The 14,263-nt window shown below is 40.0% G+C and overlaps 1 protein-coding gene across 12 annotated transcripts in view; it reads right to left on the minus strand.

Moving 5' to 3' along the window:
- Positions 1-14,263, minus strand: part of LOC119498360 (receptor-type tyrosine-protein phosphatase mu-like) — a 191,742-nt gene that overhangs the window by 55,455 nt on the left and 122,024 nt on the right. For 8 of the 12 annotated variants that reach the window (XM_037787181.1, XM_037787187.1, XM_037787183.1 and 5 more), the window contains exons 15-16: positions 12,851-12,986; positions 10,586-10,615 (exon numbers count right to left, since the gene is read on the minus strand). In XM_037787181.1, the coding sequence (XP_037643109.1) occupies positions 10,586-10,615; positions 12,851-12,986 (166 nt within the window). The remainder of the gene's footprint in view (positions 1-10,585; positions 10,616-12,850; positions 12,987-14,263) is intronic. The other 4 variants (XM_037787190.1, XM_037787186.1, XM_037787191.1 and 1 more) reach the window with 1 other exon arrangement.

The following is a 14,263-nucleotide window of genomic DNA, read 5'->3' on the forward strand; positions in this document are numbered from 1 at the left end:
ATCTGTGCATGCTGCAAATATGGGTACTGATTTTAATATTATTTTCATTATTCAGTGGGCTTTATTTTCCATCTTCTGTTATGAATTCTATTAAATATATTTTTATCTTATTTTATCAAGTGTGTGTTTATTTTCCATCTTATTTTACAGTAACTATGGCATTCTATCCCTGTTATGTTATTTTCCTTTACTGTAAAGCACTTTGTGCTGCATTTCTTGTATGAAAGGTGCTATTCAAAGAAGTGTATTATTATTTAATTAGTGGTATTAACTTAGTAGATTGTCTCTCAAACAGCAGAACCAAACATTATATATTTTATTTTTAATTGTATTATTGTTTTTATTAATGTTATGCTGTCCTTTTCCTTTGAAATCTACAGTAAGTGTGACATTTCAATGACGATGATGATTATATCACCTCAAAAGAAGTTGGACTGTGAAAATCGTTGAGGAAAACATGAGCTGCAAAACTTAGTTTGTCCAACTTCTGTATTCTCACTGAATAAATATGCAACGAATGAGAAACCTCAAAGACCTCAAAAGTTTGAGTTTTCCTCTATTATACCAACCTCTGACCCTGCTGCACTGTCCTATAGTAAGACTCTGAATCCCTGAAGGGAAAGCTGACCCTGACCTCTGACCTCCCAGAGATAGGAGCCACTTGCATTAGAAAATGTCCCCATGGTGATAAATAAAACATGACATTATCACTCTGAGGAGTTAACCATACTATGTTTCCACGGAAGTTTCACAACAGACAAATGGCAAACAGCTTGAGCGGGAACATACTGTAAGCTATATCCATATCTGATGTCTGCCGCTGCTCCATAGCTGGAGGGGAGCGAGCGGTGTAAGAATTAACTATGGCAGCCCTCACACTGATCCGCGCACTTTGTTACTCTCTGTGTGACCCCTCTGCCTATTTGAATTGCAGTCTCTCTCACGGACAACTGCGGTCTAATGATGCACTCCTGCTGCTTTGTTTTCGCAAATCTCCTCTGTTTATTCAATTTTGACGCTGTCTGGTGCCATATGGCAACAGGCCCCCGCTGCCTTCAAACAGTCATTTGCTCTGAAGGCCGCGACGTGAGGCTAATAGTGGATCCGTTCTTCAGAAAGCAAAGTGACAAAGTAGTGACATTTTCATCTGCCGGACTCACTTTTTGTGTTTAATCTGCAATTAGAGTCGGGAACAAAATGGCAAGCTTGTCTCTTTTTTTTTTTTTTTTTTTTAACGTTATAGCTTCATATTGCAATAGGGAGGAGTGGAGAAGGGAGGGGGAGCCGTATGCACCCCAGGCAATATTAAGACTGATTCGGCACTGTGTGCACTCATGGAGAAGACTATTAAGAACCACTATAATCCCGGTTTTCATACTGTATCACTGTTCTTATTTCTGCGTCTGTTAAGACTTGAATTTCCGTTTTCCTGGCCTGCGTAACAGCTGAAGAACGGGCGTTGGAGATAAACGAGGCTGCACAGACACCAGTGCCAAAATGAGGAAAGCACCAGCAATACTGGGATGTTTGCAAGGCACCGTGGGTGTTAGATGAAGATTAATTGGCATGCTATTCTCTCCTCATTTGTAAGAGGGGGAAATTTAATGATAGATGACTATATTACAGGGTCTGATGTGCTGACAGAGATAGTACGAGGAAGTGTACAGTGGAGTGTTTGTGCATCTTGATGAATGTGACCATTTATCATATCCCCTGATAGTTAGCGTAAAGCTGCGCGCGGAGAAGATCCCAACAAAAAATTTATAGGACTGATTGCTTGCAGGCACGCCCGACAATAAAAATCGCAAATTTCTTTGAACAGCAGTGAATGTGCATATGAAGGAGGAGAGACAGACAGATGGCAGAGGTGTTTGTAGAAGTAAAGACTGAGCAAACACTCCAGGTAACTATATTAGGCAACTCTCATTAGAGGGATTGTCTGCAGTTCTGTACATGACAGGCGTGGTATATCTAGGATCTAAGTGAGCAGAGCTCCTAACTCCATGAGTTCAGCTACAACAAAAAGGAAGCTGCGTGAATTGTATGTCTGTGCGTGTTTGCCAGATTCTCTGTTCTGTGGGAGGTGATGCTGCTGCAACTTCTAAAACAAGAGCTTCAAAACCTCAAGCTCAGCATGGTGGGCCTCATTTCGGCGCTGGAGCAGCCTAAACCTTGTGACATTGGGACAAAGAAGGCTTCATTAGACGATCCGCACACATCCGCAGTGCATGGGTGTGTATGTGTGTGCGTGTTAGATGACTGACACGCAGCTGGGAGGGGCAACAGAAGCGTCTTTGATTCACCCAGTGGGGGCATTTCAGTAGTTGTTTGCACTGTGTCTCATTTCAAACTTCTCTCCATCTTTAACTCATTCTTCCATGAGGTCATCCATCATACTGTACATCCATTCCTGCATCTACTCATTTACTTTAGTGCAAGTTTACAAAAACTATTTCTGAATGCAGACTCTATTCAGTGATGCACAATACTGTTTATCTGCTAACTTGATTGCATCATTGATTCTGTAAAACTGTTTTTTTTAAACAAACATAGAAAATATATAAATAACAAAAATACAATGAGGATTGGCCTTCATAATTCTTCATTTTAAAATTATTTTTTTTGGCTCCTCATCAATCCAAAGAAAGGAATGAATTAGACAAAAAAAAAAACAGCACTGAAGGAGTGCAACCAAAAAAATTAAACATTAAATTTACTGCATTTCATACATGTAGACGTTTCAAATAGCTAGTTTGAAACATATTATTTGGGATTTTAAAGGTTCTCTATTTGATATTCATAGCATTAATATAGCATCAAACAACAATTTGCTTTGTAAAAATATATGCCTAGTGGAGTAATGTCTACCTGAGCAGAGAATGAAGTCCCTCTCCCTCTGTGTAATCCAAGCTTCTCCGTGCTTTGTTTATGTAGCCGGTGCATGTGCATGTTAGCCCATGTGAGCGTGCCCCACTGACTAGCTCATGGCCGCCGCTCTGCACTGCTGTCATACGGCGGTTACAGCTGATAATGCTGTCCTGACCGTAGACTGTATATAAGAAGTGGACATGGTCTCTGTGACATCACCCATTGGTCGCCATCTTATTTTTTGGCCGTCGCCATCTTGGTATTTTGCAACCATTAACTGAAAACACACTGTGAAAGGGTTAAAGTTCTAAGATGAAAACACTAACAACACCCAGACTGGACAACACTGTGGTAGCGACCTGTCAATCACAAGGTAGCCACGCCCTAAAGCATACCCTGCTTTATGGCCTTTTTGACTCTAAATGGGACCATAATTTAGAGTCACCTATTACTAAATGAACATCATGCTGTATTGAAGAAGACTTGAAACTAGCGATTGAGACCATAAACTCATATTTACAATGTTTACTGAGGTAATAAATCAGGGTGAGAAGTAGGCTCATTTTCTCATAGACTTCTATACAATCAGACTTCTTTTTGCAACCAGAGGAGTCGCCCCCTGCTGGCTATTAGAAAGAATGCAGGTTTAATGCACTTCAGCCTTGGCTTCACTTTTCAAATCCCGGAGTTGCCTACTAGTCCCGATCGACGGCGTCATCGCGGAAGCACCCACCCTCCGGTTCTGTTAAGACTGTTAGCTCCGTCAGCAGTGTTGCCGTTATTTTCACTGTTACTATTCACTGTTACTATTCACTGTTTCACTGCACTGTTAGCACCGTTAGCTGCGAGCACTGTTCGCTGTTAGTCGTCGCCATGTTGAGAACCGAGTGGAGGCAATTCCTCAATCATAGATATGCTCTGAATTTCGAATTTGGCACCTTTAAAGTGATTACATTCTCAAAAATGTTATTTTGTTAAAGACAAAGCCTTGACTTGTAATGTTGTAAATAACATTTAGTGTTACCTTTATGATAGCCAACATTTTGCTACAATTTGTTTGTTAAATCTAGTGTCTGTTAAAGTACTACATTTTGGGTGTTTTGCCTCTAAAATTCTTATTTTGACAAGGACTCAGATGAATCTGTTTTGGTCCCTGGTCACCTTGTTCCTACATTATGGCTAGCTTAATAAAAGTATACTCATTTTATTTACCGATCAGTGAATATACTTAATTATAGTTTGAATCAAGTAATAAAATGCACTGTATTTTAAAATTAAAAGTATGAACTATTATGATTAAACCATATACTTGTACAATATACATAATTTTCTCATCATTTCTCTGCTTGTTTTTTCTAAAGCTTTTTAACTGCATCTCATTGTCACAAGAATAAACCATTATGCTCTATACCAAAAGTTGCAGTTATGATTTTTCCACTATTGCAATGGCACTGCCTGTATTATTCCGATACGTGTTATATGTAGTTAAGTAAGTAGCTGATGAGAGCAACTGTGTACAGTACAGAGTGCCAAGCTGTGACAGACAGATGCTTTGTAAATGACACATCATGTTAAAATTTATGCACTGAAACTTCATCATTCCGTGCATGACATCCCTTCGCCCTGCTCGAGCTGCTCTTCCTCTTTCCCCTTCCTCATCAACATTCAAAGCTCGTAGGTGCAAAAATCTGCAAGGCTTGTACCAATTAATGTGATTCTTGCTGCATGTTCGGCTTGTAAGGTTTAATGAAGGTGTTTGCCCTGAGCACATTGTGTTATACATGGTGCGTTTAGTAGGCCTCCCATGAATGATGATTTATATGTCTGTGTGTGTTTTTCAGTAAAAAGGAAGCAATTTAAGCCTTTTTTTCTCTTCTTGATATATCACAGCAAGAGTTTTGTAAATTACAGCACTGAAAGTAGCATGCAGGTTTGTTTACCATCAGGGCCACTCAATAAAACTTATGCACTCATCATACCATCAGGGATTTATGATATAAGTGACCACCTGCCAGATGGAAATGGAACCGGTCTCTCCTGAATGAAATTGTTTTTTATGAGCTGATATAATAAAACAGCAGGCAGAAACATCAAGCATAACACCAATATTTATAGACTGCATTCATGAGTAGATATTTTGTGCAAACATGTCTTCAAATTTTTATAATTCTATTTCAATGTAATCAAACTCCCTCTGCTGTGTTATCCATATCAGGGTAGAAAAAACAGTCAAACAGTATTTAGGCCATAACGGGACATTAAAATCAGGACTTACAATATATGGGTAACTTTTAGATACATTAGGGCCTTTCACTTAAAAGGTGTTAATTTGAAAATCAGAGCATTAATATAGCAGCAAACAATTATTTGCTATTTAAAGATATAGAGGAGTAATGTCTACCTGAGCAGAGAATGAAGTCGCTTTCCCTCTGTGTGTGTGTTGTAATCTGAGCTCATCTGTGCTTTGTTTACGTAGCCAGTCCGGCCACTCGTTCATTAGAGTCCTCCACAGGCCTCATTTTCAAGACCCGCACCTGCACTGGCACCGCAACATGCAATACCGTAACCGCCCGCCACCCGCACAAACGACACATTAGTTCCGCAACCAGACCTGACCCGACCCGTCAACACGATATCTACAGCCTGACTTGAAACCAAAAATCCTCTCACCGCTCTCATAGCGTCGTTTTCATCCACAGCAGGCAGCTGCTTTCAACAGCAGACAGACACATTTCTCTCAAGAGTTGGTTGAGACCAAAAACAGAGCTAAAAGAGAGTGAATATTGGACTTACATTCGCCAGGTGTCCAGAAATATGATTACTGGATGTTTGCTAACAAGTTTGCCATATCAACTTAAAAGGTGACGATATGCCAATGATATATTCACAGCTTGTTTGTACTGCCCCCAAGTGGCCAAAAAGTCAGTTATTGAAGGTTTAAGGCTTTTTTGCTGAAAACAGTTGCCTGCTGTGACTGGAAATTATGCTAGAAGAGCGGTGAGAGTGAACTAAAACAGTGAAGTTGTAGATGGAAAACCACAGGGTAACATTTGCTTGATATTACAGGAAACAGATAAGTGTCTACACCACAATATATGTTCATACAGTGCCTACTGTAAAATAAAACTACTATTTTCTAAGTCTTGCAGTGTAATCCAAATATTCAGTTTTTTTGTCCCTTTCCAGTTAAATCTGAAACTTTTATAGGTTTTACACTGAGGGATTAGTTTAATATTATCCTACATGATGAGGATAATATATTGGTTAATTATATAGAGGACGTCTTTACAGTCAGATCACATACCTGAGGTTTGAGAAGCACTACACAAGCCTGACTAATCAGTCACAAGTGATACAGTAAGTGTGCTTGTATTTAACATTCCTGCTACTTGATGGATGAATCTAACTCTCACAGGAATAAAGACCCAATCGCAACCCTTGCCCTGTGCCATTGATCTCTCTCCTGTCCCCAGAAGCAGCAGCAGCAGCAGCAGCAGGCACAGCGGCCGGTACGGCCACCTGATTAAAGGATAGTCATATATTTGATCACACATGTAACTGCATCCCTAATGAGCGCTCTTGACTGATGTTGTGTTGCGCGCTAACCCCCGCAGCCACCTCTGGCAATGTACCCAAAGTGCATATTTTGGCAACTGCAGGATGTTCTCATGCCTTTAAAAGACTTTGATGAATGCATGAGAGCATTAATGGGGTTCATCAATCATAGAGGTGTTGTAATCTCATGGCTGGCAACAAGGCGGTAATCAAAACTGCAGACGAACACTTCAGAGAGCGCTCTTCAGAAAGCAGTCTATAATTGATTTGTTAATATAAACTTTGGGTTTATGCAACGTATTAGTTATATTTGTTTAAAGGCTGAACTTAGACACCCTCAGAGTACAAAACATTAGGGGTAAAATAACTAAACACCTGCCATACCGAGTGACTCTTTGGTGAGATGTCACCTTTGCAGCTCCTGTCTTAACACCTTAAGGCACAAAATCATCTTTCCAATTAGCTAACATGCTTCTGCATTCCTCTCACTTGCTTTGCTTCCTTGTGTCTACCAATGAATGACACAAGAGGCAGATATAAAGACAAGATGGGAGGATGGGGGGTTGTATTACTGAATGATACATCCTTGCTCACTGCAGCATAATTTTAAATGTCAATTGCTCATGATGCACAACTGTATCACCTGTTAATGGCGATGCATGACCAGTGTTGAACACCTTCATTCAGCTGAAAAGTTATTACTACAAACTAAACGTTAATTTACTGCGACAAAATGTGACAGAGGTGAAAATAATGGGTGAAATATCATTCACCTTACTCCTGAAACAATTTGCTTGCAGTGTGCCGTATAATCTATGGTTCTCAAAATGTTTTCAATAATTTCCCCCCTGTGATATAATTATTTTAGGAATTCTATTTTTTAAATTAACATTATTAAAAACGCTCACGTACCCCCTGCAGTACTCCAAAGTACCCTCATTTGAGAAACACTGCCATAGATCCATACAACTACAATAAACATCAACATTAGAGGACGAGGTGAATTCAAATCAATCAATATAATGTATTACACCTTCTAGACATTCATAAATAAATTGTCTGAATAGGCATCTTGAATGTAAAAATGTTGCCGTTTAGATTTTCCATCATAGAAGTTGTGCAGAGGACAATATCACTTGTTACAGAGATCCAGAAATGTGAGGTGCTCTGGTTATTTATTTATTTATTTATTCCCACATTCTCTAAGTGTGTTTTATTATCTATTAGTATTTGCTGCTGTCATGGCACATTTCCCAGTGGGGATCATTACTCCTTATCTAACTGTATATTATGTTGTTATCTTGTCAGCTTTAGAGAGGAGTCACAACATTCACAGCCTACTCTTTCCTTTCTTTTTAAATCTTAACAATAAACCCTCCAATTCATATTGACACACAAGATTGTAGAAAGATGTAGACGTGGTGCTGTTGACGTCACGCATACATTCAATTTTAAAGGGACGCGATTCGGCTTAACTCTTCAAATACATCCTGTTACGCGTTTGGTGCCAGAATATCCAATTTGGCTAACTAACCTATGCCTAAAACCTGTCAATCAAAACAAACATGCCTCTAAATAAATATTATTTAAGGCGTTATATTTCCTTCAAATGGAAGAATAATTTTGAAAATCATCATCAAAACACACGTCTGAAAATTTGCTATTAAATACCTAACTTCTTGTGAAAAATAATGTATTAACTTGTAATTTTAGACATCATCTCATCTATATGCAAATGGACAATAATCCAAGAAAACACTATTTGCATCCAACAATAGACCCTGATACGGGAGCTTGATATTTTTACATAATTTGGAGCCAGAGTCTGCACAGTAGTGATCAGGGGGCTGGAGCCGCGGTATCTAAGTCCTGCCTACACACCAGCCCGAGCCAATCACGAGCCGAGCACGGTCGCTTTGACCTATACTGCAGCCAGCCACCAGGGGGCGATCATGATGTTTTGGCTTCACTTTTGGGGAGCTGCCATGCCGTCCATCTTTATATGCTAAATAATGCTTTATGCTTTGTTTGTTGTTATGCTATAGTTTATATGCAATTTTATATTATATTTATATGTTTATGAATCTAACACTTAAAAATACGAGGGCTGTCAAAGTTAACGCGATAATAAATACATTTCTTTTAACACCATTAATTTCTTTAACGCAACTTGTGATTTTTAGGTTGTAGCGGGCTCAGTTTTAAAGCTAGAGTGAAGATACTGGCATCATATGAAACTAGAAAACCTAAAGAATCCATTGGTACCAACCATGTCATAGCTTGTCAAGAAGGAGGCTAAATAACGTTCCAGATTTACGCAAAATTTTGGCCAGGGAAAACTGTTGTGGCCATTTTCAAAGGGGTCCCTTGACCTCTGACCTAGAGATATGTGAATGAAAATGGATTCCATGGGTACCCACGAGTCTCCCCTTTACAGACATGCCCGCTTTATGATAATCACATGCAGACACACTGACAGCTGTTGTTGCCTATTGGGCTTAAGTTTGCCATGTTATGATTTGAGCATATTTTTTTTGCTAAATGCAGTACCTGTGAGGGTTTCTGGACAATATTTGTCATTGTTTTGTGTTTTTTGTGTTTTTTTTTATTTCCAATAATAAATATATTCATTAATTTGCATAAAGCGAATACATTTGCCCACTCCCATGTTCATAAGAGTATTACATACTTGACAAATTCCCTTTAAGGTACATTTTGAACAGATACATTTTTTTTAGAATAATTTGCAATTAACCGCGATTAACTATGGACAATCATGTGATTAATCACAATTAAATATTTTAATCAATTGACAGCCCTAAAAAGTACAAAACTGATATTTTGATTGTTTCACTGACAACCTGCTTAGCTTGGTCAATGTGTGTGCTCAGCTTTGATGACACCACTCCTCCAAGTCATTGGGGTTTTCCATCCAAGACAGCTGTGATCTAACATGAGTGACACGCAGAGTATTCAGAGTAGTATTATCTCCAGGTGCATTCTGAGATGTTCTTTGATGTGAGGCAGCCTCCATTCTCTCCTCTGATCACAGCCATCTCAAGACAGATTAGTCGGCATCCATCACAAAGAGCGTACAGAGGGAGCCTATATGAGCTACAGCAGTGAAGGCAGAGCGGCAGAATAAGCTTCTTTACCATTCAGAGGTGTGATTTGGAATCATGTCTTCTATTAAGAGCGAATACGGCGGCTCTACGGCTCTTGTTTTATGATGTTGGAGACATCTAAATAGAAAGGAGGTTATTCTGTGATCACATCAGCTCATTCAGTAGTGATGCATACGCCTTGTCAGCTAAAGACACAACTCCACCATCACCATAGAATCAATGGGATGGATGTGCAATAACCCAGAAAACATGCTCGGAACAAAAGGGAGGAAAGAAGCGTGAGATGGTTTGATGACAGAATGAGCGGATGGAGTAGGGGTAGAGAAAGACTAGAAATTATCACATGCATATGGAGCCAAATTGGTAAGATGTTAGATGTTAGCTCATGCTTAAATTTTCAGAGTAAAACCTATTAATATGGTCAATCCAGCATAGGAGTTATTGGGTGCATTTTGGCATTTGCAGTGTGTATACACAAGTGTACAACATGTGAAATATTTGGACTAGCTCATTGAGGTTCTGGGCACAGCTAAAGCATAGATTCACTGTGATAGGCACTTCAAAAAAACTAACTTTGACAAGTCAACAGAGATGAAATCACTGGAGTCGAATGAAAAATTCACACTCACTAAAAATGCAGGAGCTCCTGCATTGATTTCTTTTTCTTTCACATGATGAGTTTGGCAGCCGTACAATCATTAAGGCAGTTTAGTTCATCATTTGATAAACAAACTCCTTAAAAGTCTAGCAGAAATTATTTTGTGCAATAACATTTCAGAGGCAGGTTTATGTCGTGGGGGTTGTAGATGCGTCTGCGTGCTTTCATCAGAAGTCGTGCCAATGTGACATACAGTATGATGTGCTCGTCATGTGGAGATGCATCGGAGTGGCGTCCTCCGTTTTCCTCCAGCAGAGATTACAGTTGGGCCTCTGTAATAGCTCTGAGCGGGAGGAGGATGACATGGCTCTTTGCATGCATGGGAAACAGCGTGTGGGTGAGAAGCATGGCACTAACATTACACAAAGTGGTTACTTACAGGTAGTAAGTGTAGGAGTGATAGGTTCTTCTGCCGAGTGGGGTGGTGGTAGGAAATAAGCAGTGGAGGAGGGGAGGGGATGGAATGAAAAGGAAAGAAAAAGTAAAAATATATTAATGTTTGAAAAAAGAGTAGAAATGAACAAAATCAGATATGGTGGCATACGTGGAGGTAAACTAGTGATCATGAGGGCAAAGGTGATCGCTTGGAGTCATGTCATGCTTTGCAAGGGGAGGGGGGGGCAGTACAGTACAACTGAAACTCTCTAATTATATTGATATTGAGCTGGTCTACAGCATATGATGTAAATCAGAGGCAACCATGCTGTCACTAAAACCCCCCTTTTAAGAACACATCATTTTATACACCTATAAAAATTACCATATCTGACCTTCGAGGTTGAAACTTAATGAGCGCGTTGAGTGTCTAAACACAACTCAGATTCCCCGTTGGTAACAGTAAATTACACAAAATTCAACCAATGAAGTCATCTCCATCTCTGGTTTGATTAAGGCTAATTGAAAACAATTCCATTACTGAGTGCTGATTTTCACACCCACCCACTGATCACTGTGCTACGCAGACAGACAGGGCCTGCTGTAATAAATGAGGAATCTTATATTACTGTCAAAAATAAACATAGACCATATTGATTATATTAGAACACAACTATGCCTCCTCACTCAGCTTCGTCTACTCCATTTACTGTATTGACCTTTAATTCAACACAAACTATCTAACATTAAATGGATAGTTCAGGTGTTTTGAAGTTGGCTTGTATGAGGTACTTATACATAGTCGGTGTATTACCTATAGTAGATGACGGTCGGCACGCTCCCAGTTTGGAGAAACAGACAAGAGTTACTGCACGGAAGCAAAGCAATGTACTGCGGTTGATGGGGGAATCAGCAAAACGTATTTTAGCCGCCCTAAAAAAAATCAATATCAGTTTAAGTGTACGCTATATTTACAATATTTTTGCCAGTTTACCTTGCCATGACACAGCTATACAGTCTACGTTTCTGACAGAGAACTGAAGTTGTTATCTATGCTCTCGCCAAAGCAACCAGACTCCATTGAAAAACACAGTAATTTTACCTCACAGAACACAGGATATCCTGGTCTACCGCCGCCTTGATCACTTTGCTTGTTTTATTGTGTGACTCTGGTTAGTTTGGATTCACCAAAGTCACACAATAGCACAAACAAACTAACTGAACGTGGCAGCAGTAGACCAGTAACCTCCGTATTGTGAGTGGTAAAATTACACTTTTTTTTCAATGGAGTTTGGTGGCTTTGGCAAGAGCACAGATGGATACAATGGCTTCAGTTTTCCGTCAGGCAGGGCTGTCTGATGGCAAGGTAAACCGGCGAAAATATAAAAAATATAGCGTACGCTTAAACTGATATTGATTTTTTTTTAGGTGGATAAAATACGTATTGCTGCTGTCCCTGTCCACAGCTGTACACTGCTTTACTCCTGTGGTACTCCTTTCTGTTTCTCCAAACTGGGGGCGTGCCGACTATCATCTACTGTAGGTAATACACTGACTTTGGATAAGTACCTCATACAACGCCACTTCAAAACACCCGAACTACCCCTTTAAAGGAGCACGTACAGTAAAGTACAGCGACTACATAATAAGTGTTACTGGGAAATGTCGTTTTTTTTCCACAATCGACATATTAAAGGAAACCAACTTGTGTCCACCAAATAAATCTCTGCAGAAACGGACATTGTGTTATTTCAAGGTTTGCTGTGGACAAAAGGGGGTAGATATTTGCTGAGCTTTAGCTCCCCTGATAGCTGGGATATGTACAGAGGACCTCTCTCCAGTATGGGGTCCAGGGCTAATGTAAACTTAGCCTTCAGCTATGTGGCCATCCTCTTTCCTTTAGAGCCTTTCATCATATTTTCTTTCTTATCTCCTCCCCGCCTCTCTCCGTACCACGGGCCTCGGAAAACATTTTTTCCTATTCCCATTCCAATGTCATTGAAGCGCTGCGCATTTGTTTGAGGGTGCCGTGGAAACGGATTAATTTTTCATGGCACACTGTATCTCATGGCTGTAAACAGCCTTAATGGGGCGTATCAACATAATCAAATTAATTATTTACTGCGACGCTGACAATACCACCGTTTGAGGGAGAAATATACAAAATGATGAAACAGAAACTACTTATTTGTGAGCACTCGGCAAGTAAGTTCAACCTCATCCACAAATGTGAAGTAGTATTTCAACGAGTAAGAAAAAAGAAGCTTACCTTTTCTTCATGAGGAGTACCACTCCTAAGAAGATGATGACGAACAGGAGGATGCCAGCGATGACCCCGGCGATCTTCACCGTGTGGTCCGTTTGTTTCTCTGGCTCCACCGCGTCGGGTTTGTGAGTGGCTGCTCCTGAAAAAATATCACAATAAATACAACAAGATCAAACAAAGAAAGTGCAATTAATCTGGCAGACTGTGAAACAAATCTAATGGCCATTTTGCTATTGTTCTACACGAACCAAACAACAGAGTGCACATCCATACTTTCAGTATTGCCTCTCATTGATTTGACTGTGTGGAGGACTGAGGTTGATTAATCAATACACTGATATTCTGTGGCATTCTGTGGCCCATAAATATCAATACACATTTATTGGCCTCAGAGTAATGTTTATTCTGAAAGTAAGTGACTCCCTAAAAACTCCACCTTTAGCTCCGTCCTTAGTGGACATCAGCGCTCTGTGGATCAAGCTGCACTGGGAGAGATAAAGCGTGCATCATCTTTACCCTTGGTTAATCATGTTTGGGGCAAATGGTTGCTGGGCTGTAAAAAATGTAGGATGCAGGGCGGAAGAGATAATACCCAAGAAGATAAAAAAGCCTGAAATAACCAAAACATTAAATATCAGCTCGGGGAGGAGATAGCCAACGACGAGAGACACAAAGAGAGAGGGAGGGGGGAGGAAAAAGCGTCTTGTTTTAACAGCATATGCTCTCTGGGAAGTGATAAGAAGCACTCGGAGGAAAGCAACGCTCCTGGAATGACAACTGTCCACCTGAACAACACCATTATTCCTTGTCACCAGGGGTAAATTTAGAATGATAAATTGTTATGTCAGACCAATCTGCTAGAGCGGGCTTCCTACTCTCCTCTGCGTTGCCATTTTCTCTCGCTATCAAAAAGGTAAATATCTATCCCGGGCTGGTTGTGACATATTGTTCTAGCTCTGCTATGTTGTTATCGACAGCCAGGCCTTTATTTAGATATACGTTTTTAAGGCGAAGCTGTGGAGGATTTCAAGACTGGTGACATATTAACAATTATGTCTGGACGGATGGAGCAGACTTTGTCCCACTATACTGTTACAGGCTAATCTTACAGAAAGGCTGTCAGTGACAAATCCCCATTTGAGTCGTGAGTGCTGTACGTTTGCTGCTACAAGTCAATATTCGTCCATCCTAGTCTGAGAGAATTTGAGATCCACACACAAAAAGCAGAAACTGAGCTGAATTTTAATAGACGCTACACTCTTGAAAACTCTCCAGATCTTTACGGTGAGCACTTCAGCATCCTTTTGTGTGTTTACAGTTGTCGCAACTGCAGCAAACCAACACCTACAAACACTTAATCTCCCAAAAAATAATGAGAAATATTCATGAAAGGGGATTAACTCCTGTCAAAAATCT

This window comes from Sebastes umbrosus, chromosome 12 (genome assembly GCF_015220745.1).
Source record: "Sebastes umbrosus isolate fSebUmb1 chromosome 12, fSebUmb1.pri, whole genome shotgun sequence".
Taxonomy (NCBI): Eukaryota; Metazoa; Chordata; class Actinopteri; order Perciformes; family Sebastidae; genus Sebastes; species Sebastes umbrosus.